At 50.3% G+C, this 24,924-nt stretch overlaps 1 protein-coding gene and 1 long non-coding RNA gene across 2 annotated transcripts; one reads left to right on the top strand and one right to left on the bottom strand.

Moving 5' to 3' along the window:
- Positions 1 to 13,664: 13,664 nt before the first annotated feature.
- On the top strand, positions 13,665 to 16,608 carry LOC146893350 (uncharacterized). The gene is made up of 3 exons (XR_015738667.1): positions 13,665 to 13,871; positions 14,752 to 14,823; positions 15,181 to 16,608. It is a non-coding gene; the product is annotated as an uncharacterized LOC146893350 (long non-coding RNA).
- Positions 16,609 to 19,503: 2,895 nt separating this feature from the next.
- Trim47 (tripartite motif containing 47) lies at positions 19,504 to 23,995 on the bottom strand. The gene is made up of 6 exons (XM_085696058.2): positions 23,262 to 23,995; positions 22,006 to 22,101; positions 21,528 to 21,758; positions 21,165 to 21,363; positions 20,661 to 20,735; positions 19,504 to 20,432 (listed from the first exon to the last, which is right to left on the bottom strand). The coding sequence occupies exons 1-6, from the start codon at positions 23,943 to 23,945 to the stop codon at positions 19,792 to 19,794; spliced, it is 1,926 nt and encodes a 641-aa protein (XP_085552184.1). The 5' UTR covers positions 23,946 to 23,995; the 3' UTR covers positions 19,504 to 19,791.
- Positions 23,996 to 24,924: the final 929 nt, after the last annotated feature.

Raw genomic sequence — 24,924 nt, 5'->3', positions numbered from 1 at the left:
CTGGGATAATTGCAGGAAACCAGACTCAGTGAGAGGCCATCAGCCAAAAGGAACTTTCAAAATACCACTAACTCAGCTTGTGACCCAGCACTGAGTGTCTCGCTACTGCGTTGCAGTGAATCTAAACTTCATTTCTGAGATGAATCCTTCTCAGGGCAGGGCCGGGAAGGATTGCTGGAGGTCCCCAGTATCCTTAATCTTAGGAGATCAGTGTTTGATTTGAAGCAGACAACCAGCACTTGGGAGACTGAGGCAGGAAGTTGCTGCAAATTGGAGGTCAACTTGGGTTGCATAATGATTCCCAGACCAACCTCAGCTACAGTAAGACGCTATCTTAAAAAAAAGTGGGGGGTGGGGGCGGGGAGGGTTTGAATAGATAGTGCAGTAGTTAAATGTGAAGGCTGTTTTTCCAGAGGACCCGCTATTTGTTCCTAGCATTGAGGTCAGGCGATTGAAACTAATTGCCTCTAACGCCAGCTCCTGATGTCTCTGACCTTCTCACGCATCATATATAAACACACCCACTCATATAGATGCACACACATGCATATCATTAAAAAATGATGAAAAGTACATTGGCTTTTATCAGAGTGTACCTAGTTTAAAAAAAACAAAACAAAACTAAAGAACAAAAGAACCCTTTGCACTGTGAGTCACCCTGAAATTCCCCAAAACTGTGTCTCAGAGAGACAGTGCTGCAATTCCTGCCTGAGGTTCTCTCTCCGAATCCTATTGCATGCAGATAAAAGTATATTTCTTCATCATCACTATGTTGTTGAATTCCAAGCTATCGAGACTGACCTGGTCTACAAAGCGAGTTCCAGGACAGCCAGGGCTGTTACACAGAGAAACCCTGTCTCAGGAAAACAAACAAACAAACAACAACAACAAAAAACTAAACAAAAACAACACCACCAACAAAACCAAACAAAACAAAAACCTAAGTAAAATAAAGGGCTGGAGAGATAGCTCAGAGGTTAAGAGCACTGGCTCCTCTTCCAGAGGTCCTGAGTTCAATTCCCAGCAACCACATGGTGACTCACAGCCATCTGTAATGAGATCTGGTGCCCTCTTCTGGCCTGCAGGCACTCATGGAAGGAATGTTGTATACATAATAAATAAATAAATCTTTTAAAAAAAAGTAAAATAAAATGAAAAGGAAGGTAAGGTTGTGTAGCCCTTTGGTCCCAGCACTCTGGAGGCAGAAGCAGGCAGTCCTCTGTGAGTTAAGGCCAGTTTGGTCTACAGAGTGAGCTCCAGGACAGACAAGGCCGTACAAAGAGTTTATATTTCAAAAGCAAACAAAACAAAAACAGAAGAATAAGGGGCTATAGAGGTGACAGGGATTAAGAGTGCTTGCTGCCCTCCCAAGGGACAGAGTTCAGTTCCAGTACAAATCAGGTGACTCACAATGGCCTGTAAGTCCACTCCCATGAATCTGATAAATCTTCTTCTGGCCTCTACAGGTACCTGCACTCAAATGCACACATACATGCACACACACACAGTCTCTCTCTCTTTCTCCCACGTGCACACACACGCACCCTCTTTCTCCCACGTGCACACACACACACACACACACACACACACACGACTTGGGGACAGACTGATAGGAGGAAGGTCACTGGGGAGATATCATCTCAGGAACTGAGTTTCTGAGAAGTCTCTAGACTCTAGTGATATCTTGTATTCACTGAAGTCAACAGTTTTACCTCTTGACCTGGACATTACAATGGACAGAAAATTTTTGGGCCTGTTTGCGCCAGTTTCCAAACAAATGACACAACACTTCCTTGAGTGGATTGTTGGACTGGTCCAGCTAGACCAGTGCTTCCTGATTTACACTTCTGTTTTTCAGAGAACAGAATATCTATGGGTAGAAGTATCTTTGTTTTATTTCAACCTCCTAATTTTTTCTAATTAAAAAATTCTTTTTTTTTTTTTTGCCAGGTGGTGGTGGCTCACTGAGTATCCCAGTACTAGGAGGCAGAGACAGGTGGTCTACAGAGCAAGTTCCAGGCTGGTCTTGAACTTGCAGAGATCCGCCTGCCTCTGCCTCTTGTGTGCTAGGATTAAAGGAGTGCACCATCATGCCTAGTCCAACCTCCTTTTTAACTTTCCCCATTTCATTTTTAATTTCCTTTTTTCTTTAATTTATATTTTTTATGTATGAGTGCTTTGCATGTCCACCTGCAGGCCAGAAGAGGGCATCAGATCTTAATACAGGTGGTTCTGAGCCGCCATGTGGTTGTTGGGAATTGAACTCAGGAGCTCTGGGAAAGCCGTCAGGGCTCTTACCCTCTGAACCCTCTCTTCAGCCTCTCCTTGTTTTGTTTTGTTTTGTTTTTTCAAATGTTTAAGTTGGTCAGGTGAGGTGGCCCATGGCTTTAATCCCAGCACTCGAGGCAGAGGCAGGTGGATCTCTGTGAGTTTGAGAGCAGCCTGGTCTATAGAGTGAGTTTCAGGACAGCCAGAGCTACATAGTGAGACTCTGCCTCAAATATTTGGTTTTAAATTTATTTATTTTGACTTATATACTTTTATGTGTTTCATTTACATGTATGTATATATATCATGTATGTACCTGATATTCATGGAGGCCAGAAGAGGGCATCAGATTCCTGAAACTAGAGTTATAGACAGTTATGAACCACCGTGTGGGTGCTGGGAATTAAACCTGGGTCCTCTGGAGGAGCAGCCAATGCTCTTAACCACTGAGCCATTTTTTTTTTTTTGGTTCAGTGACTAAAGGCATGTACTATCATATCCAACTTTGTTTATAATTTCTTTTTAAAAACAAGTATATGTTAGGGGACTGGAAAAATGCATCAGCAGTTACTGCTCTTGCAGAAGACATGGATTTGATTCCCAGCAGCCGTACGATGGCTCACAATCTTCTGTAACTTCAGTTCCAGGGGATCTGACATCCTCTTCTGGCATCTGAGAGCCTCCCTGAGCATGTGATACAGACTCAATACATATAAAATATTTTTTTAAAAAATTTATTTTATTTTTAATTATGTTTCTATGTGTAAGTGCCTGTGTGGGTAATGTGTAAAGTAGTCCAGGTAGCCAGAGGCATTGGCAGCTGTGAACTGCCTGACATGGGTGCTGGGAATCAAATTTGGGTTGTCTGGAAAAGCAGTATGTGTTCATAACCACCATGGCCATCTCTCCAGTCTTGCTTATAATTTCTTGCTTTACTTTTTTAAAGATTTATTTATTATGTATACAGTGTACTGCCTGCATGTATGCCTGCATATCAGAAGAGGGCATCAGAACTCATTACAGAGGGTTGTGAGCCACCATGTGGTTGCTGGGAATTGAACTCAGGACCTTTGGAAGAGTAGCCAATGCTCTTAACCTCTGAGCCATCTCTCCAGATACTTGATTTACATTTTTATTTTTATTTGATTTTTTTGAGACAAGGTTTCTCTGTAGCTTTGGAGCCTGTCCTTGAACTCGCTGTGTAGACCAGACTGGCCTCAAACTCACAGAGATCCATCTGCTTCTGCTTTCCTAGTGCTGGGATTGAAGGCATGCACCACCACCACCTGGCCCCGCTTTATATTTTTAAATATTAACCAGATATGTGGCTGGAATCCTAGCATTCAGGAGGCTGAGGTAGGGGATCATGAATTTCAAGCAGTCTGGACAACATAGTAAGCATCCATTTTCTTTGTTTTCGAGACAGGGTTTGTAGTGATACTTTTTGTATATTTATTTTAATAAATAAAGCTTGCCCGAAGACCAGAGTGCAGAGCTAAACTACTAGAGGCCAGGCAGTGGAGGCTCACACCTTTAATCCCAGGAATTGGGAGACAGAGGCAGAGGGATCTCTGTTAGTTCAAGGCCACCCTGGCCGACATGAAATTGATCCAGTCTAAAAGAGAAACAGCTCACACAAAGGTGATCCCAGCACTTGGGATCCCACGCCTTTAGTCCCAGCACTAGGGAGGTGGAGACAGGAGTGATGTGGCTGGGTGGAGAGAGGACTATAAGGCGGGAGGAGACAGGAGCTCAGGGTAGTCTAGGCAGTCAGTCTGAGAAGCAGTCTGCAGTCTTCACAGAAATGGTTGCAGTCTGAGTCTTTGTAGAGAGAGCATTCAGTCTGAGGATTAGTAGAGACAGGATCTTTGGTTTGAGCATTGGGAGAGGTAAGAACTCTCTAGTGGTCGACTGCTCTGCTCCTCTGATTTTTTAGCATTAAATCCTATGCCTGACTTTGGGTTTTTATTATGAAGACCAATTAGAATTCATGCTACAAGGGTTTTTCTGTGTAACAACCCTGACTGTCCTGGAACTAGCTCTGCAGCCCAGGCTGGCCCCAACTCACAGAGATCCACCTGCCTCTGCCTCTGCCTCCCGAGTGCTAAGATTAAAGGTGTGTACCACCACGGCCCAGTGAGCATCCATCTTTAAATATTAATAATAAAGTTTAAAAAAGAGGAAAATCCGTGCAGTTATGCCAGCATGACTAAAAAAGGGAACCCAGGTCCAGTTCCTTCCCATCCCCAGCTCCACTCTTTGCCAAACATAGAGTCAGAGGCAGAGCCTGGCTTTGTAGGCCTCAAGCTCACTCAGTTTTGGAGGTACTATTTGAGAAACACAATACACTGCTCAGAACAGAGACGTTCGCAAAGCCACGCTGGGGCCTCCTGACGGGAAACGCTGTGGAGAGGAAGTCATGGCCTTAGAGATAGCAGCAGGCTTAATCAACTAAAACGTCCAGCTTTGAGAGTTTTAGAAAACAGGTGACCATGTGACACATTAAACAAAACCAGACAAACTGGAGAGGGGTTAGGGACAGGGACGGTGTAGTGTAAAGCTTGCCTGAAGATCAGAGAAGCCAAAAAGCCAAGCACTAGAGAGTCCTTTTGCTTCTCCCAATACTCAGACCGAAGGGGTGATCCTGTTCTCAGACTGCAGCTGTCTCCACCAAACCTCAGACTGCAGTGAACCTTTGCCCCCTCTGCCATATATTCCTCTCTGCCCAGCCGTACCCCTCCTGAATCCACCTCCCTAGTGCTGGGATCACAGTCATGTGACCCCAAGTGCTGAGATCACCTTTGTCTGAGCTGTTTCTCTTTCAGACAGGTCAGTCTTGTGTAGCTCAGGGTGGCCTTGAACTAACAGAGATCCTTCTACCTCCTCGTGGGATTAAAGGTGTATACTACCACTCCCTGGTCTCTAGTGGCTTAACTCTGCACTCTGATCTTCAGGCAAGCTTTATTTGTTGAAACATAAACAAACTATGACTACAGAAAGGAGGGAGGGTGACAGGGAGAAGGAGGCAAAGTCTTGCAAGCTGAGCTTTTCAGCCCATCACTGTAATCTCAGCATCTGATAGGGCAATCGGGGAAGCAGAGATTCTAGGGCATCTTCAGCAGTGTGAGGCCTTGTCCCCCCAAACAAACAGCTAACCAAAGATTGTGGCCTGCTGTGTTGCCAAGGCTTGCTTCAAATTCCTGGGTTTATTTTTATTTTTTTAAAGATTTATTTATTTATTATGTATACAACATTCCTTCCATGTATGCTTGCATGCCAGAAGAGGGCACCTGATCTCATTATAGATGACCGTGAGACACCATGTGGTTGCTGGGAATTGAACTCAGGACCTCTGGAAGAGCAGTCAGTGCTCTTAACCTCTGAGCCATCTCTCCAGCTCCCAAATTCCTGGGTTTAAAGGATCCTCTTACCTTGCGGAGTAGCTGAGTACAGGTGTGGGCCACTGTGCCCAGTCTCACACACTAAGCAGGGATGCAGACAGGACCCTGGGAGTAACAGCTGATCAGCCTGATACAGGTGAGAGATGCCAGACTCACAGAGCACGCTAAAAGAACCTATCCACCACACCACACCGGCTCTTTGACTTTTATTACTTTACTAGTGTGTGTGTGTGTGTGTGTGTGTGTGTGTGTGTGTGTGTGTGTACGATATTGGATCGGTAGAGGGCAGAGGACAAATTCTGGGAGCCAGTTTTCTCCTTCCCTGTGGGTCCCAGGTTTGGTGGCAAGAGCCTTTCCCACTGACCCGCTTGGCCAGCACACTGTTCCTTTTGTGTGTGTGTGCTTGGACTTTTGTTCTTTTGAGACAGTCTCTCTCTCTCTCTCTCTCTCTCTCTCTCTCTCTCTCTCTCTCTCTCTCTCTCTAATCCTGACTATCCTGGAACTCACTCTGTAAACCAGGCTGGCCACGAACTCGGACATCCACTTGTCTCTGCCTCCGTCAAAGCAGTCCTCCTGCCTCAGCCTCCTGATTGCTGAGAGGATAGGGAGACAGCCTAGGACACTCCCCTTCAGAAGTCTGATGCCTTTCTTTCCTGTTTGTCTTGCTGAAAAGATGTGTGTACCTGTGTGAGCCTCTATGAATTTAAGTGCAGAAGCCCACAGGAGCCAGAAGAGGGCGCTGGAGCACCAGGAACTGCGGTTACAGGCAAGGTTGTGAACTGGTGGATGTGGGTGTTCCAAGCCCCCTACAAGAGCCATCTCTTGGCTCCTGGGAAGGATACTTTATAGGAACTGAGAATTGTCAGAGAGCCACTGCTAGGCCAGAGGTCACTGGGCTTCTGACCAAATGACAGCTGGGTAGGTGGTAGAAAACTGATTTCCTAGAACAATTGTAATCTGCTCCAGTTCATCTAAAGTTATTTCAACATTTTATCATGAATATTATCTTTCCCAGAAGACCATGAATTGCAATAGCTAAAAAACAAAACAATAAAAGCATTGCCCTAAGCCAAGTTTGGGAATTTATTTTGTCTATTCTCCCTCTGTCCCTTTTTTGTTACTATTTGTTCCTTTTGAAATAAACTAAAGAAGAAAGGGAAGGTTGCAGGGTAAAGTATGTGCTTGAGGCACTGGGATCTTCGTCCATTTGACTCTGGATGTTTAGGGTCTCAGAGTAAGCATCCTGGATAGGGGAGACAGCGTGACTTAGCTCATCCTCAACTCCCTGGTGGCAGGATTAGCTTTAGCTATTAGCATTTACTTCACTTTGCAGGTCTATAGTATAGGGGAAAAAAAATCATAGCTTTTCTTTTTCTTTCTACTAAGAACATAGATGATGGGGCTGGAGAGACAGTCTGGTGGTTAAAAGCACTCACTCCCTGCTCAATCTATCAGCTTTTTTTTTTAAGTTTATTTATTTATTTATTATATACACAGTATTCAGCCTCCGTGTATGCCTGCAGGCCAGAAGAGGGCACCAAATCTCATTACAGACGGTTGTGAGCCACCATGTGGTTGCTGGGAATTGAACTCAGGAACTCTGGAAGAGCAGTCAGTGCTCTTAACCTCTGAGCCACCTCTCCAGCCCAATCTATCAGCTTTGAGTTGGGTTCCCAGCACTAAGGACCATTTACAACTGCAGTTCCAGAGAACTGGTGCCCTCTTTTGGCTGCCATGGGTACTGCACACATGTGGTGACCAGACAGACATGCAGATAAACACTCACACACATACAACAAAATGGAAGAGAAGACAGTGAGAAGCTTGGGAGGCAGGGGGATAGTAAGTTAAGGGCTACAAGCCTGGCAACTTAGCGAGACCCTGCCTTAAAAGAAAAATTATAAAATAGGATCGTATTATAGCTTAGTGTTAAGAGTGCTTGCCTATACTATATGAGGCCCTGAGTTCAAATCTCTAATCCCACCAAAGAAAATAATAATAAAATTAAGTCTTTTCTTAGATCTTAGGGCAATCTCATGAATTCTCCAATTTTAAGTATTTATTTATTTTGAGATAGGGTTGCATGTAGCCCAAGTTGGCCTAGAACTCCCTTTGTACCCAAAACCAACTTTACACTCGGGATTCCCCAGGTTCCACTTGCTAAGTGCTAAGGTTGCAGGCAAGTGCCACCATACCCAATGCCCAGTTTTGATTTTATTTTTTCCGAGACAGGGTTTCTCTGTGTAGCCCTGGTTGTCCTAGAACTTGCTCTGTAGACCAGGCTGGCCTCGAATTTATCCACCTGCCTGTGTCTCCCGAGGGCTGGGATCAAAGGCGTGTGCCACCTCCACCTGGTAATTTGTTTTTGTTTTTGACACAGGTTCTCGAAATGTACCTTAGGGTAACCTCAGACTCATACCGTCCTCTGCCTTCTCACTGCTGAAATACAGGCATGCCACCTTTGGCCCCGGACTTTTCTAACAGTCTGTTTTAAGGCTGGTTGATTGCAGGTTACCATAAACTCAGTAGGCATAAGGGCCCAGGCTATGGCTGGGGATCCAAGGTCTCTTGGTTGCACATAGCTTGGACTGAAGGGAGGGGGGCGAGAAAAGCCTTATAAAGCTTCAGGACGAGCAGAGTTTGGGGATTCACGTGAGGTTCAGGCTGCTGTCTTGCGCCCACACTAGCTATCTGAGCAGGGGGGATTTGTGTAAAGAATTAACTAGGAGATGGATGTGGTGACGCACGCATCTAATCCCAGGATTTGAGAGGGAGAGGCGGGAGGATTTTGAGACTGAAGCCAGCAGGAGGCTACTTAGCTAACTGAAATAGAAAAAGAAATAACCAGAAAGGAGGCTAGGGGTTATAAGGCTAGCAGGCACCATCCCAAGCCTAGAAGACCAAAGGGAATGTTGGAACCCCAGGTCTTTTCAGCACCCCCTTTTAGCAGGGTGGGACATGAAGCCACGGGCAATGGAGACATGGGACTGCAGTGGGGCTCACAGATCTTCAGGGAGCAGTTTAGCAGGTGGGTATTATGGACTGCATTGTGTACATCACGCTCAGCATCACCACTGTCCCCCATCCCTGCCGCCCAAATTCATGCTGGAGTCTTTTTTTTTTTTTATAATTTTTTTTAAATGTGTAGCCTAGGCTGGCCTCGAACTCGTGATCCTCCTGCCTCTGCCTCCTTCAGCAAATCCTACCGGCGTGCGCCACCACTACCGGCTTCATGCTGGAGTCTTAACCCTTCATCTTCGACTTTATTTGGAAACAGAATTGTGAAAGACATTATGAGATAAGACATTGGGTAGCCCTAACTTACGCCATCATTTGATGAGAGCCAGAATCACCTGAGGGGCCGCAGAGTTGACTCAACAGCTAAGAACGGTGACTTTTTTTTTCCTAGAGGACCCGAGTTCATTTTCAGCATCTGGTGCACACGGTGGCATCCAACTCTCAGTCAATCAAGCCCCAGGTTATCTGCTGCCCTCTTCTGGCCTTTTCAGGTACTGCATACCTGAAAAGGTAGTGCACGAACAAGCACACAAGTAAAATACCCATGCATATACATCAAATAAAATAAACATATAAAATTAGAATTACCTAGGAGATGAGCCTCTATGCATGAATTTCAGGGATTATCTTAATTGTCTTAATGAGGTGGGAGGCTCCATCCACTGTGGGTGGCATCATCCCCTGAACTGGGATCCGGGGCTACATAAAAGGGAGCCGAGAACAAGCATCCATCACTCGCTGCCTCCTTAAAATTTTGTTTTGTTGTTGTTGTTGTTGTTGTTGTTGTTTGGAAAATTTAAAAACTATGTTTATTAAGCGTGTGCACCTTTACATGTATGGAAGTTAGAGGACAGCTTTTCAGAATGGGGGTGCTCCCTCCAAAATGAGTCTTGGGGATAAAGTTGGGGCGTCAGGCTTGGAGACAAGCGCCTTCATATGCTGGGTGATTTTATCAGTCTTTTTAAAAAATTGTATTTAGATGTGTTCATTTTATAGATATGACTATTTTGCTTGCATGAATGCATATATGTGCACCGCATGCCTGCCCAGTGCCCTCTGAGGTCAGAAGAGGACATCAGGTCCCTCGGAACTGGAGTTACGGATGGCTGTGAGCCACCACGTGGGTGCTGAGGATTGAACTCCAGCCATCTGGAAGAACAAGTGTTCTAAGCTGTTGAGCCAGCTCTCCAGCCCCCAGCTTGCTTCGTGTTTGTGGATGCGATGTGACCGTTGCCTCCTGAAGTTCCTGCTGCTGTATCCGTGCCACCATGATGATTGTCAGCCAAAAACAAACGAAAACCCTTCCTCCCTTAAGATGCTCTTGTCACAGCAACAGGAAATCTAAGACACCTTCCAAGAAGGGAAATTTAAACGCAATTCTTCGCGTGAGAGTACTGGGCAAAGATCAAGGCGAAGGCTTACACGCCAAGGACTGTTGATTGCCAAGCCGGGTCAGCAAACTACTCACCAGAGAAAGACATGGTCAGATTCCCTGCTACACCCTCCAGAAGGAGTCAAACCTGAACAGCCTCCCATCCTGTGAGGATACATTTGAATTAAGTCACTTGGCTTGGGCACTCTGTAAGTATTGCAGTTAGGATGGAAAGAGATTCTGGCAGTTGGGAGCGGAGGAGGACCACCAAGTCACCGCAAGCTTAGCAGCTTACAGCCCTGCTCCAGGGGGAGGTTTCCGCAGTGTAACAGCTCCACAAAGAATCTGGAGGGCGGCTGTCTCCGCCCTGGCGAAGAAGGCAGCAGCAGACTGAACAGGACCAGGGCTTATATAGGGCTTCTTAGGGGCAGCGTTGTCTCAGGGTGAAGATTTTCAGGGTGGGAATTGGTCAGAGTTCAATCCCTGATTTAGACAAGCTCAGAGACTGGCTGGTTTTTGTGCTCGGGGATTGGTTGGCTTTGTGCTCAGGGATTGGTTGGTTTTCCTGCTCAGGGATTGGTTGTTTTTTTTTATACTGACTTGGGCAGGGGCAGCAGAGTGTGTTTCAGTTTTAGGGCCAAAGCGGCCCCTTTTAACCTTTTGGCTCTGGTTTCAGGGCCAGAGTGTGTTTCTTTGGCTGGCCTTTTTACCCCCGCACACTTTGCGACAGTGGCCTTGATGTAATGCTGTGGGTTTGGGAGCTGAGAGACCACGATCTGGTATCATTCTGAACCCTTGCTTGGTCCAGGGGGGTAGCTGGAGTTCTCTTTGGGCCACCGGCTCACAGATAATGACATGGAGGCTTATTATTAATTATGAAAGCTTGGCCTTCGTTAGGCTTGTCCCACTAGCTCTCCTACCTTAACCTGCTTCTATTAATTTACATTTTACCATGCGACTTTTTTTAAAATATTTATTTGTTTATTATGTATACAGTATTCTGTCTGCAGGCCAGAAGAGGACACCAGGCTTCATGACAGATGGGTGTGAGCCACCATGTGGTTGCTGGGAATTGAACTCAGGACCTTTGGAAGAGCAGGCAATGCTCTTAACCGCTGAGCCATCTCTCCAGCCCCCTACCATGCGACTTTTTATCTTTCTTTCATTCTGCATGTCTGACTCCCTCTGTGTCTTGGCATCTCCCTGGCATAATTCTCGCGATTAGATTCCTCCTCCTCTCTCTCCCCGGAAATCCCCTATCCTCCCTGCCTAACTATTGGCCATTGAGCTCTTTATCACACCAATCACAGCAGTGCACAAATATCCCACAACACAGGGGAGTGTGGGAGCGGCCACTGTGCAGAGCACTTGGGCTCCGGCGTAGGGTGCCCTAGAAACCATCTGGGTGGACAGATTATCAGAAGGGCTGCCAATTCCAAGGTGTCCTGTAAACTCCAGATTATTCCATAGAGGGAGAAGACACGGCCCCCAAAAGAACATGCCAAGGTTAAAAGTCTTCCCCTTTTGACAAAAGGTGGCTTCTCCATTTCTTCTCCCGTTGCTAAACAACTTAAGTGAGGAAGGGTTTGTTCTGGCAAAGGGTGGAGAGGTGGCTCAGTGGTTAAGAGTATCTATTGTTCTGTTTGTTTGTTTGTTTTGTTTTGTTTTTCCAGACAGGGTTTCTCTGTAGCTTTGGAGCCTGTCCTGGAACTAACTCTTGTAGACCAGGCTGGCCTTGAACTCACAGAGCTCCATCTGCCTCTGCCTCCCGAGTGCTGGGATTAAAGGTGTGCACCATACCGCCCCGCTTGCATCTATTGTTCTTGCAGTGGACCCAAGTTCAATTCCCAGCACCCCATCAGGCAGCTCACAACTGTCTGTAACTCCAGCCCACTCTGTCCTCCTGCTACATATACACACACAAGCACGGAGAAATGACAGGGTAATGACATCAATGACATCGTGGCAGGGCAGTCAAGGTGGCAGCTTGAAGCCACTTGTCACATCCACAAGCAGGAAGCAGAGGGTGATGAATGCAAGCTAGTGTTCAGGGCACATTCTCTATGCAGTTCAGGAAAAGCAGACCAAACCGGGTACCCTGCACCCACCTTGGGATCAAACCCAAGGATTTGTGTATATGAGGCCAGCCCTTTTCATTCATAACCCACAAAGTTGTGTGTGTGTGTGTGTGTGTGTTTGTGTGTGTGTGTGTGTCTGTGTGTCTGTGGCCGGACTTCTCTCATACCTGAGGGCTATGGAATTATTCCTTCCTGGTGCACTGAGTTTTCTTTCTACCTAGTCAGTTATCTTCCAAATAAACCAACAAAAGGAACACACTTCTTGGCAAAGCCTCCACCTTCTGCCCTGTGCTGTTGGCTGAGCTGAGGTGGGGTGGCAGTTGCCATGTGAGATGCCAATGTGGACCTGAGCTATTTCAGGGCGAGGCCTTTTTTGGCCACATGCGTTTGAGGAACACCAGGTCCCTGCTCCTTCGTCAGAAGGCAGGGCTGGCCCATGTTGCAGGCTCTTTCTGGTTGCTATGGAGAGGAGCCCCACCCTTGGGCTCCCAGCCTGGACCTCTGTCCAGTTCCAAATCCCCAGACACAGCTTCAGGGTTTGTGCTGAGCGATTCCTGATGGAGCAGTGTTTGTGCAAACTTCTGCTGTCCATTTCCATGTTAAGCCCCAGAAACCCAGAGAGGCGAGTTACCGCTAAAGATGGCTCCAAACCAATACTGAAGAGTCAGAGCAAAGGGGGAGATTGCTACAAATTCAAGGGTAGCCTGGGCTACATAGTGAGATAGTGAGACTCTGTGTGTGTGTGTGTGTGTGTGTGTGTGAGAGAGAGAGAGGGAGAGAGAGAGAGAGAGAGAAAATGAATGAACTAGAATCCTTTGAAATGTATTTCTATCTATTTGTGTGAATATATATAGGTATGCATTCCTGTGTGTGTGTGTGCACAGGAGTGTGTGCTGGTATACACGTGTATTAGTGTGTCAGGGCCAGAGGCTGATATCAGGTATTTTCCGAGACAGGGTCTCTCCCTGAGCCTGGAGCTCACTGACTTAGCTAGACAGATTCCTAACCGCAAGCCCGGTAGTGGGATTCCAGGCACTCCCCAGCGCTGGCTTTTCACGGGGGCGCTAGGATCCAGGCTCAGATTCTAACGTTAGCGTGGCAAATCCTTCTTTCTCCAGTCCCTGAACTGAGACTTTCCAGTTCCATAGCTTTTGATATTGAGGTCAGCATCATGTCCCACGCCAAGCGTGCGCTCGGTCACTGAGCTATGTCCCTAGTTCAGCTTTCTGATTCCGGAACTCAGGGTGTTCTTCAGTACTGGGAGGAAGGGAAGGAAGTCAAGACAAGAGGAAGGAAGGAAGGAGAGAAAGGAAGAAAAGAAAGAGCTGTGGATGTAGCCCACTTTGTGTGGCGTTTTGGATGAGATGTTGCCCATGTGGGTTGCTGATAAAGTCCTGAGCCATTGTGTGCTGTTGATACGGTCTCTGCCATGTCAAGGACCCTGGTGCCTCGGATCCGTGGAGACTCACTACGCTCACGAATAGGCAGAGCCTTCCTCTCATTGGTGTGTGCTGTCATTTACAGATTCCTCCTGGGGTGACCCCAGCCTGAGACCACACATCTATGGACACCTCCGGTAAACAGCTAGGCCTGCCTGCTCGTTCAGCTTAATGCCATAGACCCGCTGCCTCCATTCAGATGTATAAAACAAACACTCGGAGTTTTCTGTATACTATTTTTGGTAGTATATCTCCATCAGTGCTCACCACCCACCTGGCCTCAGCTCTCCTGTGGGTGAGTCTGTTTGTCTGTCCTTTCTTCACTTTCTTATTGCCCCAGAACCAAGGCACAAAGGACTCAGTGTCCTAGACTATTTACATGCTTGGCCTGTGGTTGGTGGTGCCTTTTGGGCCGTTTAGGAGGTGTGGCCTTGCTGGAAATGTGTGACTGAAGGTGGCATTTGAGAACTCAAAGGCTCACACTCTGCCCAGTCTGCTCTCTGCGTGGTGGCTGCTGTCAGTCAGTTCAGGACGTGAGCTCTCAGCCGCTGCCGCCATGCTTCCCACAGCAATGGCGGTGGGCTCATCTCACTGGAACTTTCTAACACAGTTCCCTTAGTCAAGTTGTTTTATCGTGGCAATAGAAAACTAAGACACAGCCGGGCGGTGGTGGTGCACGCCTTTAATCCCAGCACTCAGGAGGTAGAGGCAGGTGGATCTCTGTGAGTTCAAGACCAGCCTGATCTACAGAGAGCGTTCCAGGACAGGCTCAAAAGCTACAGAAAAACCAAAAAAGAAAAAAAAAAAGAAAAGAAAAAAGAAAAGAAAAAAAATTTAAAAAAATGAAGTCACTTGAAAGGAGTTTGTCGAGCATGCATGAGACCCCCAATGAAGGGACACTAGCCCACTTGAGTATGTGGTTCTAGCAGGCCTTGTCCTTTTCCCCAATTCCCGCTGCCTTGCTACAAAACGGGTTACATTTCTAAAGCTAGCCCCCAATGTCTATTCCCTTGAGGCTGACTACCAAGGTTCAGCCACCAAAGAATTGAAGTCCAGCAATCAAAAGCACCCTTTGGCTCACCTAATTAACATGCCCAAACAAAATATACTTCCCCATCCTAACCCATTCTAACTCAGATCTCCCCTTTTTCTCTCTTTAAAAATCACATCTGCAGCCGGGCGGTGGTGGTGCATGCCTTTAATCCCAGCACTGGGGAGGCAGAGACAGGGGGATCTCTGAGTTTGAGGTGAGTCTGGTCTACAGAGGGAGTTCCAGAGAAACCCTGTCTAGAAAAACCACAAAGTAGAAGGCTGGTGGGTGGAGGGTAGGAATGGGGAGGGGGGGTTAAGGAAAATACGTAAACTATCAAAGACTGTTTCCTGCCCATCACAGTTCAGATAACACTGAGTATGTGATGTCATGGGCTCTTCCTAGCTGTTTCTAAGTCTGCTAGGGAAGAACAATGAGGTTCAGCCTTCTAAGTTTATAGTCTCTCTCTCTCTCTCTCTCTCTCTCTCTCTCTCTCTCTCTCTCCTCTCTTTGTCTCTCTCTCCTCTCTCTCTCTTTTTCTCCCCCCCCCTCTTTTATTTATTTTCATTTTAAGTGTATGCATGTAGGTCTGTGTATCACATGTGCTCAGTGCCAGAGGAGGCCAGAAGGGGCGACAGATCCCTAAAACTGGAGTTGCTTATGGCTGTGAGCTACAGTGTAAGTCCTGGGAACTGAACCTGTGTCCCCTGGAAGAACAGCAAGTTCTCTTAATTGCGGAGCCATCTCTCCAGTCTTCTTTTTTTGGGTTTTTTTTTTTTTTTTTGGGTTGTTGTGTTTGTTTGTTAGTGCCGGGGATGCAATCTCTGACCTCCTACACGCTAAGTAAACACTCTGTTTCTGAGCCACTTCCTGGGCTCTGTCAGCGGGTCTCAGGCATCCACCAAAAGATGGGATTGTACAAAAAGGCAATGGCCTTAGCTTCCAGATTCTTCTTATTGTTGCCACTGAATGGGAATATGTGGGCTGGACGGGACAGTGACGGGCTAAGAGTTATTTTCCTTCCTGGGCCCCCAATGCAAACCTCAGCCGCACCCAGCTCAGCCCAGCTTCCCGCCAGGCCCTACAGCTTAGCCACAGGCTCTGCGCAGACTCCCAGGCTCGCTCTGGGAGGAGGGGCAACGAGCGGCGCTGGAAAAGGGCAGGAGGAGGGCGGTGGGCCTCTTCCCTCCTGGAGCGCCAGAACCTGGCCGTGTGCGGCTGCCAAGAGCAAGTGAGGCACAAGCCCATTCTCGGCCGGTTGTTTGCGCTCTGGAGCTCATTTTCCCACAGAAACAAAGCTCCAGTGGAGGTTGGCTCCTTGCCTGGCTCCAGGGAACTGTAATGAGTTCACAGCTACAGCCTCAGACCTTCACCCCTCCACATTGTCTGAGGCTAGCTGGGGCTCTAATGGGAGCCTCTGAGACCACAGACCCACCGGCACCTCTGCCGAGGCCCTGGGGCTGTGGGAACTGGGGCCCGCAGAAAACATATTTTGTTTAAACTTTTTTTTTTCCTTTTGGGGGGGTACTAGGGATCTACCCGGGGCTTCTTGTTGCTAAGGCATGTGAGGGTCATCCCCAGCGCTGTTCGCCTAAGCCATGGGTGGAGAGAGTGTCCTGAACAGGGGAGTCCTGGGCTACTGTCTAAGAACTTGGACTTTCTCCTTTATAAAAGGTGACAGGGCCAGATCCATAAACCTTTAGTGTTTTCTCTTTTTAACGGTGATATATGCCTACAGTCCTAGAACTTAGGGGTCAGAGGCAGGAGAACTTCCAGGACTGGAGGCCAGTTGGGGCTACATAGCTCATTCCAAAGATCATGTGGGCTGCAGAATGAGACCTTGTCATTAAAAAATAAAAAGTTTTTTTAAAGAACCTTTTGTTTTTGTTTAAGACAAGGTCTCATGCCAGGCACTGGTGGTGCACACCTTAAATCCCAGCACTCGGGGAGGCAGAGGCAGGAGGATTCCTGTGAGTTCGAGGCCAGCCTGGTCTACACAGGGAGTTCCAGGACAGGCTCCAAAGCTACAGAGAAACCCTGTCTTGAAAAACTAAAAATAAATAAATAAATAAATAAATAAATTTTTTAAAAAATGAGGTTTTCTCTATAGCCCAGGCTGTCATAGGCATCTAAACATCCAGCATCTCAAGTGCTGGAGTCCAGGTGTGCGCTACTCTGGGCTTCAAGCAGTTTTGACTATAACAGACTAAAGCTTTAGTAAGACTGGTAGATGGATGGACCCCCCTCGCACTGCCTGTATGGCAGTGGTGGCCACATCATGTGGCTGTATTTCTTCCTATTTGTTCCTGGAGGGACGCCGGAACCCCCCCCCACGGCTAGATACACCTAGATATACCCACCCCTACACAAGTATTCGACCAGGCAGACATAAATACACCCAGATACACACAACATACATGCACGCGTGCATACACACATGCAGACACTAACTCACCCTTACGCATTTGCTTAAGGTCTCGGAGGAAGTGCAGAGCTGTGTGTGACATTCTAGACTGGATGGGGGTGTGTGGTCTGAACCCTGGGCCTTCTCGGCGACCCATGCAGCCGTGGGCAAGCCAGCACCACTCTCTCCTCCATTTTGAGCTACAAAAGCTGTATCATGGGGACTTGGGATGATGAAGCTTCTTTCTTTCCCTTTTTTATATTTATTTATTTAATTTGCGTGTGTACACATGGGCGTGGATGCACACATGCCACCCGCAGCCCAGGTGCAGGAATCAGAGAGAACAGCTTGCGGGAGTTGATCCTCTTCTACCATGTGGGTGCTGGAAAACAAACTCAGGTCGTCGGGTTTGGCAGCATTTACCAGCTGAGCCATCCCCATCTCGTCACTTAAGGTTCCGTGACAGTCTCTGGAAACTGAAAGTCATTCTACAAGCAAGATACTTATGAGTGGCTGAAACCACAGCCATGATGGTGGAGCCAGATCCCAGCAGGGAAGTTCCAGCCTGTGAGGCCCTTGTCTGCCATACTTACATTCCGGGGCACGCCAGGGCTTTCTGCGCTCGAGCAGAGGGCTGCCACAGCAGGAATATGCGGGGTGGAACGTGCTGAGCTGGGGGAGGTAGGAAGACAGGGCTCTGTGGAAGACGGAGGCTGTTAGCAGGGCAGGTGAAAAGAGACTCTATGGGAGACTGACAGCCCCGCGGTTAGGCGGTTAGATGTACTGGGACCTGTGGGACCTGTGGCTGCCATGGGAACAGGCCTAGGAACACAAAGCAGCAGAAGCAGGGAGGCCCCACCCGGAAAAAAAACATCCTGGTTGCTGGGGCCAGGCAGCCTCCGTGGGAGGGGTTATTTTTAGCAGTTTAGTCGGCTGGGGCTAGACTTGTATGGCCTTGCTGTCTGGCTTCATAACGCACCCATTGTCCTGTCTGACCTTGTATAGCTGCTGGGAGGCCTTTCTGTCTGCCCCTTGCCCTCTGGGGTGCACTGGGGCTACAAAGAACCTAGAGAGGGAGCTGGCCTGGAAACACAGGTGCTCTCTATAGCCCTAGGTTATCCAACACAGGGCAGAGAGTTTCTGGGCAGGTGGAGGGCGCTGGGCCTCCCTGGACACCAGCTAGAGGCTCCCCTGAGACACAAGGGCTGGAGGATGTCCCCAGAGTACTGGAGCAGAGGTATAATGGGTGCAGAGATGCAATGCTCCAGAGGACAGAGACTCCCTTATTGTAGATGTCCTCCCATTCCAGTCATACCCTGGGTGGTCTCAGACAAGTCCCTGCAGGGACTGAGGTGTGTGTGTGTGTGTGTGTCTGTGTGTGTGTGTGTGTGTGTGTGTGTGAGAGAGAGAGAGAGAGAGAGAGAGAGAGAGAGAGCGTGCGCATGCGTATGAGAATGAAGATCCTTCCAGGTGTGTTTGTGTGTGTCTGTAAATATATATATATATATATATATATATATATATATATGTGTGTGTATGTATGTGTATATGGGGTGTATGTGTGTGTATGTGGTGTGTGTGTGTGCGTGTGTGCGTGTGTGCGTGTGTGCGTGCATGTGTGTGTAAAAAGCCCAGGTAGTCTCTCTTCCCATTTCTCTTGCCCATACCCAGGCATCCGGCTCTTGGCTTTGGGTGTGTGATCTCTGTGTTTAATTCTGGACACAACACACACAAAGTAGGCCCAGAGTTGGCTAGTGGCATCAAGGATAAAAATACTGCAGAGGGTACCCTCCCCCATCCAAAGCTAATGTGAGCCACAGGGATGACTGTGGAGCTGGACTCTGGGAAAAGCTACCTCTGGCTGTCCCTGACTAGAGCCAGGGTGCAGCTGAAGGCCAGCCTGTATCAGCCCCCTCCTCCCGGGCCGAGGGAAGTCTACCTTCTCTCACCTGCTCATTCTGTTTGTTTGGTATATGTGCCTGTATGTATGAAAGGTCCCAGATGTCATGTCTCTGCTGACATCCACCTTAGTTTCTGAGATAAGCTTTCTTACTTGAAGCTCACCTATTAGGTTAGGCTAGCGGCCAGCAAAGCGCCAGGAACCTACCTGTCTCTACCTCTCCAGTGTGGCCATTACAAGTGTGATTCTTTTCTGGGGCTCGAACTTGGGTCCCCTTGACGCTTATGTAGTGAGCATGTCACCTGCTGTTTCGGCTTACACATTTGTTTTTATTTATTTACTGGGCATGCATGTGCTTCTGCCCGTGTCTGTGCTCCATGCACCAGGACACGCAGTGAGAGGTCAGGGGACAATTCGTATGAGTCAGTTTCGTCTTCTACCATGTGTGTTCCAGGAATCGAATTCAGGTCCGAAGGCTTGGTGGCAAACCCCTTACAGGTAGAGCCACCTTGCCTGCCCCTATTCCCAGACCTTGAAGGCTGAGAAGTCATAGGAAGGAACCTCTGGTGGCTGAGGCATGAAAAAGGGAGTCGTGCATGCCACAAACATTTATTGAGCACCTACTGTGTGCCAGGTAGTTCTCGAAACCTGGAAAAGAAGGGCTGGGGCAGTCTGGAGTTGTCCCAGCTGAAGTTCTCCTCCCCAAACAAGTCCTGCAAGGGGCCGCCGGGGACCCCTGTCTTGAAAAGTGGAAGGTCTAGTTATACAAGGCAGGGACCTCTGGAAGTGGGGCAGTTGGCAGTGTGGGGGGTCTCTGAGGCTGGCTCCTTCTTCTCCCGGGAAATACGGGCAAGGCCACTGCAGGACGAGACAGGCCGGCCTCACCTTCTCTTCAGTACGGATATACATGATTTCTTGAGTGGCCCAATCTGCAGGTGGGCGTCCACACTCTCCAGGAAGAAGGCAGGCTTGAGCCTGTGGTTGAAGAGCCCTGAAAAGTGGCTGTCCAGGCGACTCTGGAAAGGGTCAGTGGGGGAGGCCAGGGCACCACTGCGGCGTGGCTTAGAGGCTTTAAGCCTCCGAAGAAGGCTCAATTTTCCGTCCCGAACGGCATAGAAGGCCAGGGCGTGGTCCGCATACTCCAGGCAGACCCCAACCGTGGGTGAAAAAGCGTGAGGTAGTGGGGCCTCCAGCCCGCAGAACCAGACCGAGAAGCCACGCCCATTCCACTGCAGACAGCACGAGAGTGCATTTCGGCCCAGGCGGCCCCGGTCATAGGGCTCTTGCGGAGAGAAGCCCTCAGCCATGACACCCACACTGACCCATCCTTCGATGATCTCTACCTCCCAGTAGTAGGTGCCCCGGTCCAGGGCCCCCTCTCCTAGCACCTGCTCACAGTGTGTGAAGCGGGTGGGCGACTCCGGGTAGTTGATGGGACATAATACCCTCTTGACGCCCTTGGTTCCGAACAGTTGCAGGAACTTGTCTGCCGTGTCGCTGTCCAGGTCCACGATGTAGGCGACTGGACCCCACGGATGGGAGAAAGACACAGGTCACAGTCAGGCTCCGACGGGACAGTCCCCCGCAGGGACCCACCTCCCCCAAACACAGCCTGTCCAGCACTAATGGGGACCACCCACGGAGATGACCTTGCTCACCCCAGAGATTAAGGAGGGGCTTCCCGAGCTCTGTGTTCCTGAAGCTTAGCAGTTAACAGAGGTGCTTTGGTAGCGGCGAGCCGGCTACTTACACTTGAGGAAATAGTCCCTGGGAGGCTCATTCTCCAGCAGGTTGGTGCTGTCAGGGTCCTGGGAGTCCACATCGGCTGCACAGAAAGGAGCGGTGTGGAAGCCATCTCTCTTGATACCCGTGACTGGCTGCGCGGCTACCCTCCTAATGCCCCACCCCCACCTGTGGCTGTAATTTCCTCCACCCTGCCTTCAAAAGCCCCCAGCTATGTGGTGACAGACACGCCCATACGGGACCGTGTTCTCACGCACGTGTGTTGCTTGATTCCCCCCCCCTCCTGCCTCCTTGCATGCAAGGCCTTGATCTCTCTGAAGTTCGTGGGCGAGCAAGAAGAATCCCTTCCGCCCCCTGTGTGTGTGTGTGTGGGGCGTAACTTCAGTTCCTGGCAGGGTTATGGCCCCCTCCCCCAGTGCCAGACACTTTCCCTCCTCCATTTCCGGATGGACACCAGATTTACATGGTAAATCTGGGGGAGGGGTGTGGGTCATCTTGGAGGGGCACCCACCTTCTGAGCCATGTTTCTGCAGCTCGTCCTCATCGCTGCCCCGCCCCCGCAGCTGCTCCCACTGGCTGGCGCAGGCTGAGACCAGGATGTCTCTCAATGTTCTGACCACTTGGGAGGACTTGGTGAAGCTGAGTTCCCTGGGGGGTCCAGGGCCAGGGCCGCACCCCTCCTCCAGGGCCAGCCGTAGTGTCAGGAGTTCCTGTACCAGACAAACGCCCACTAAGGCTCATTGGCCATAGCTTCCCCCAGCCGGGGAAGGTAGCGACTGTCCTGGAAGGCCAGGTACCCATCGCCTCTGCCATCATTTCTCAACCCCGACCCTCATCACTCGGATTCCCCCTGTGGCTCAGGAGCTGCCCTCACCTGAAGAAAGCTGACTGAGTCAGCTTCTGGAACCTGACTGAGGTTGTGACGTGCCCGGCTCAGGCGGCTGCGCTGTTCCTCCTGTCTACGCAGGTCACCCTGGGAGCGGCCCAACATCGTGGCCTCTCCCTCCTCGATGAACCCCAGCACCTCGGTCTGGAAACTCTGTAGGGTGGCTGTGGCCTCGGCAAACATCTGGCTCACCCTCTCCCGCTCTGCCAAGGCCGCACTCTGCAGGATTGGAGAGTGGAGGCAAAGACTCAACTTGGCTTCAGATTCCTTCCCTGACTGTGTGTGCCCACTGAGTCCTACGGAGAGGACCAGTCCAAGCTCTGGATTTGAGCCATGTCTCAGGAAACGAGGTGCTCCTGCTTAGTAGGGATGAGCAGTTCCTAATCAGGGTGGTCCATGCTAAAAGTTTATGTACAATTTGAGGCCTGCTTCAGGGGTGCCCAGGAGGATTAGCGTGGGGTCTGACCTTGATGAGGGCCACGGTTCGGCGGGTCTGAGCAATGCTGGCACCCAGTTCATCCATGCGGTCCTCCACAGCACTCAGGACTTTGGACTGCTCGGCCTGTGGATGGGGCTTTGTGAGCCTGGTGTCTAATGACAAAATATGCCCAGTTCACCCCTGGTTCAGCTTGGTGCCATTCCCAAATGCCTGGCAAGGAAGCAGGCTGTGTGCCTCTGACTACCTGTTGATCAGAGAAGTCAGTATAGGGCTATCTAAGGTTCTCAATTTGTTTGGGATTTTTCCCCCCTGGTGGGGTAGAGGCAAAGACTGAGAGGGTAGGATTGGGGTGTGACTGAACTAGAGGGGAGCACTGGGGATTAGTTTCAAAGGACCCTGCACCCCCAATCCAGTCCTAAAATATGGGGATTCCGGGCAAATCCCTTGGGTCTTATGAGTCACAGCTCCAGGCCTGAGAGACGGAAAATCCCAGAGCTAAAGGCGCCAAGACCGGGATGGAGGCCAAAGGAAACTGGGGGTGGGAGGTGGTGGGACACTGGGCACATGCTCCCGACGGCCCCAGAACACTCGGACAGAGAAGTTCTGTGTGACCAGCCCAACCTCCATCATACTCCTGGTGGCTGCCACACCCATCCACAGTGGCTGACTCAGTCCAGGACAAATCTGAATTGGGACCAGCAAGAAGAGCTCCATCAGCCATGGGGCCACGCCCGCAGGCAGTCGCTCCTGGTAGCCACCGGCTCCAAGGGCCTAACCCAGATACCTCTGGCTTTACACCCACGCTGACCCAGCTTCACACACACACACAAACACACACACACACACACACACACACACACACACACACCCTCCATTCGGCTCTTTGCCACTCTTTCATCTACTCAGTGGTCCTTTCTGACTCCCCTTCCATCCACACCAGCCCCAGAGAAAGACACTGTAGACCGGAAGGGGTTGCAAAGAGCCTCAAGTTAGAGGAGGAAACTAAGGCAGCGCCTATTGAGTCAGAGAGCTGAAACCCACGTAAAGGTGGGAACCAAGGAGAAACTAAGGCAGCGCCTGTTGAGTCAGAGAGCTGAAACCCACATAAAGGTGGGAACCAACTTCACCAAGATGTTTTCTTAATCTCCACGTACACATTCACAAAAGTAATAAAACTAACAAAAGACACAGCCCGAGGAGAGCGGGGGTGGGGGGACTAAATGGCTCTCCTGCCCCGCCTGTCACCCATCTCCACGTGCCCGTTCAAGGCGCCCACGCCCCACCTCCTGAAGCGCGCGCTCCTGCTCCAGCGGCACCAGCTCGTGGCCGCGATGCTCCTGAGCGGCACAGGTCTCGCACAGGCACACCCTCTCCACGCGGCAGTAGCGCTCCAGCGGGCGCAGGTGGCGAGGGCACAGGCTCTCCTCCAGCCGGCGAAGCGGCGGCACCAGGCGGTGGCCGCGCAGCGCGGGGCTGCGTTCGTGCGGGGCCAGATGCGCAGAGCAGAAGGAGGCGAGGCAGGAGAGGCAGGAGAGCGCGGCGGGCTGGGCGGCGCCCTCGGGGCATGCGTCGCAGCGCACCGGCTCTTCGGCCGGCCAGGACTCGGGCGCACAGGGAGCCGAAGGCTCCGGAGCCGTAGGGGGTGCGCTGGGCGCGGAGGGCTCGGGCGTCGCGCCCCGGGCGGGGCCTGAAGCCGGGGTGGACATGGGTCCTGGGCCCGAGCCCTGGCGGAGCTGTAGCAGCTCAGACAGCGTGTGGTTCTTGCGGAGCTGCAGGCCGTCGGGGAAAGGCTCCTGGCACAGTGGGCAGCGGGCCGGACCTCCGGAACCACCGGTGCTGCCCGCACTCCGGTGCGGCCAGAGCGCAACCAGGCAGGCGAGGCAGAAGTTGTGGCCGCAGGGAAGTGTCACCGGCTCCCGGAGTGGTTCCAGGCAGATGGGGCAGCTGAAAGGCCCGCTGCCGTCCATGGCTCCGCAGCTGCCCGGGCACCGCCTGTTCTGTTCCCGCCTGGGAGGGACCTGGGACGGTTCGCGCCCGGCACCGCCCCCTAGGACCAAGGCCAAAGGTTCAGCCCCTTCCAACGCCTCCGCAGTTCTGCCCGCCCCCACGGGGCAACAGATGCGAGGCCAGCCAACCTTCCAGGGGCACAGGACCCTCTTGAGCCCTCCACTCCGCCTGGGCGGAGGCGGTGGCACTGCCAAACGGGCGTGAAAAGGAGAGGATGAGGACGGTAGATGTGAGCAGATGCATGGAGAAGAGGCTGGGAGGGCATCTCATCCTCCGTCCCCCACCTTGGTGAGCCCGGTGCCTTGGGAGAGGTGGGCAGGCACAGCCATGTCGCCCGTACCTTTGCCCTCTACACCCCTCCTGGGTACAGTTAGCAAAGTTCCCGAACTGCTGACATACAGAGAAAATCACTGCAGGTGTGTGTGTTTTTGCCCCCTATTTACCCCCGCTAGGGAACTTGGTCTTGTCTAGAGCTGAAATGGGAAGCTGACATCACTAGACAAATCCCTTGTCTGAGGAATTTACTTCTGTTCATGCACACTCGTGTGCCTGTAGTTCCCTAAAAGGAGGCACTGGTTAAGACTTGCCCAACTATGCATTTAGAATGGTGCCTCTAATTGTAAGGATTTGTGTTTGTTTTGTGAACTAGTCTCTATATGTAGCCCATGTTGGCCTAGAACTCTTCATCCTTCTGCCGCAGCCTTCTGAGCGATTGCAGGCTTATGCCATACATTTGGCTTCTTGTGTTGTTTTTGAGACAGGGTTTTTTTGGGGGGGGGGAGCTTGTTTTTTCTAGACAGAGTTTTTTATCCTTAGCTGTCCTGGAACTAGCTCTGTAGACCAATCTGACACTGAACTCACAGAGATCCACCTGCCTCTGCCTCTGAGTGCTGGAATTAAAGCCATGCGCCACCACCACCTGGCTGACAGGGCCTTTCT

The sequence above is a fragment of the Myodes glareolus genome, chromosome 9, assembly GCF_982192425.1.
Source record: "Myodes glareolus chromosome 9, mMyoGla1.1, whole genome shotgun sequence".
NCBI lineage: Eukaryota > Metazoa > Chordata > Mammalia > Rodentia > Cricetidae > Myodes > Myodes glareolus.
The sequence above is the reverse complement of the archived record's forward strand: the minus strand, read 5'-3'. Positions and strand labels throughout refer to the sequence as shown.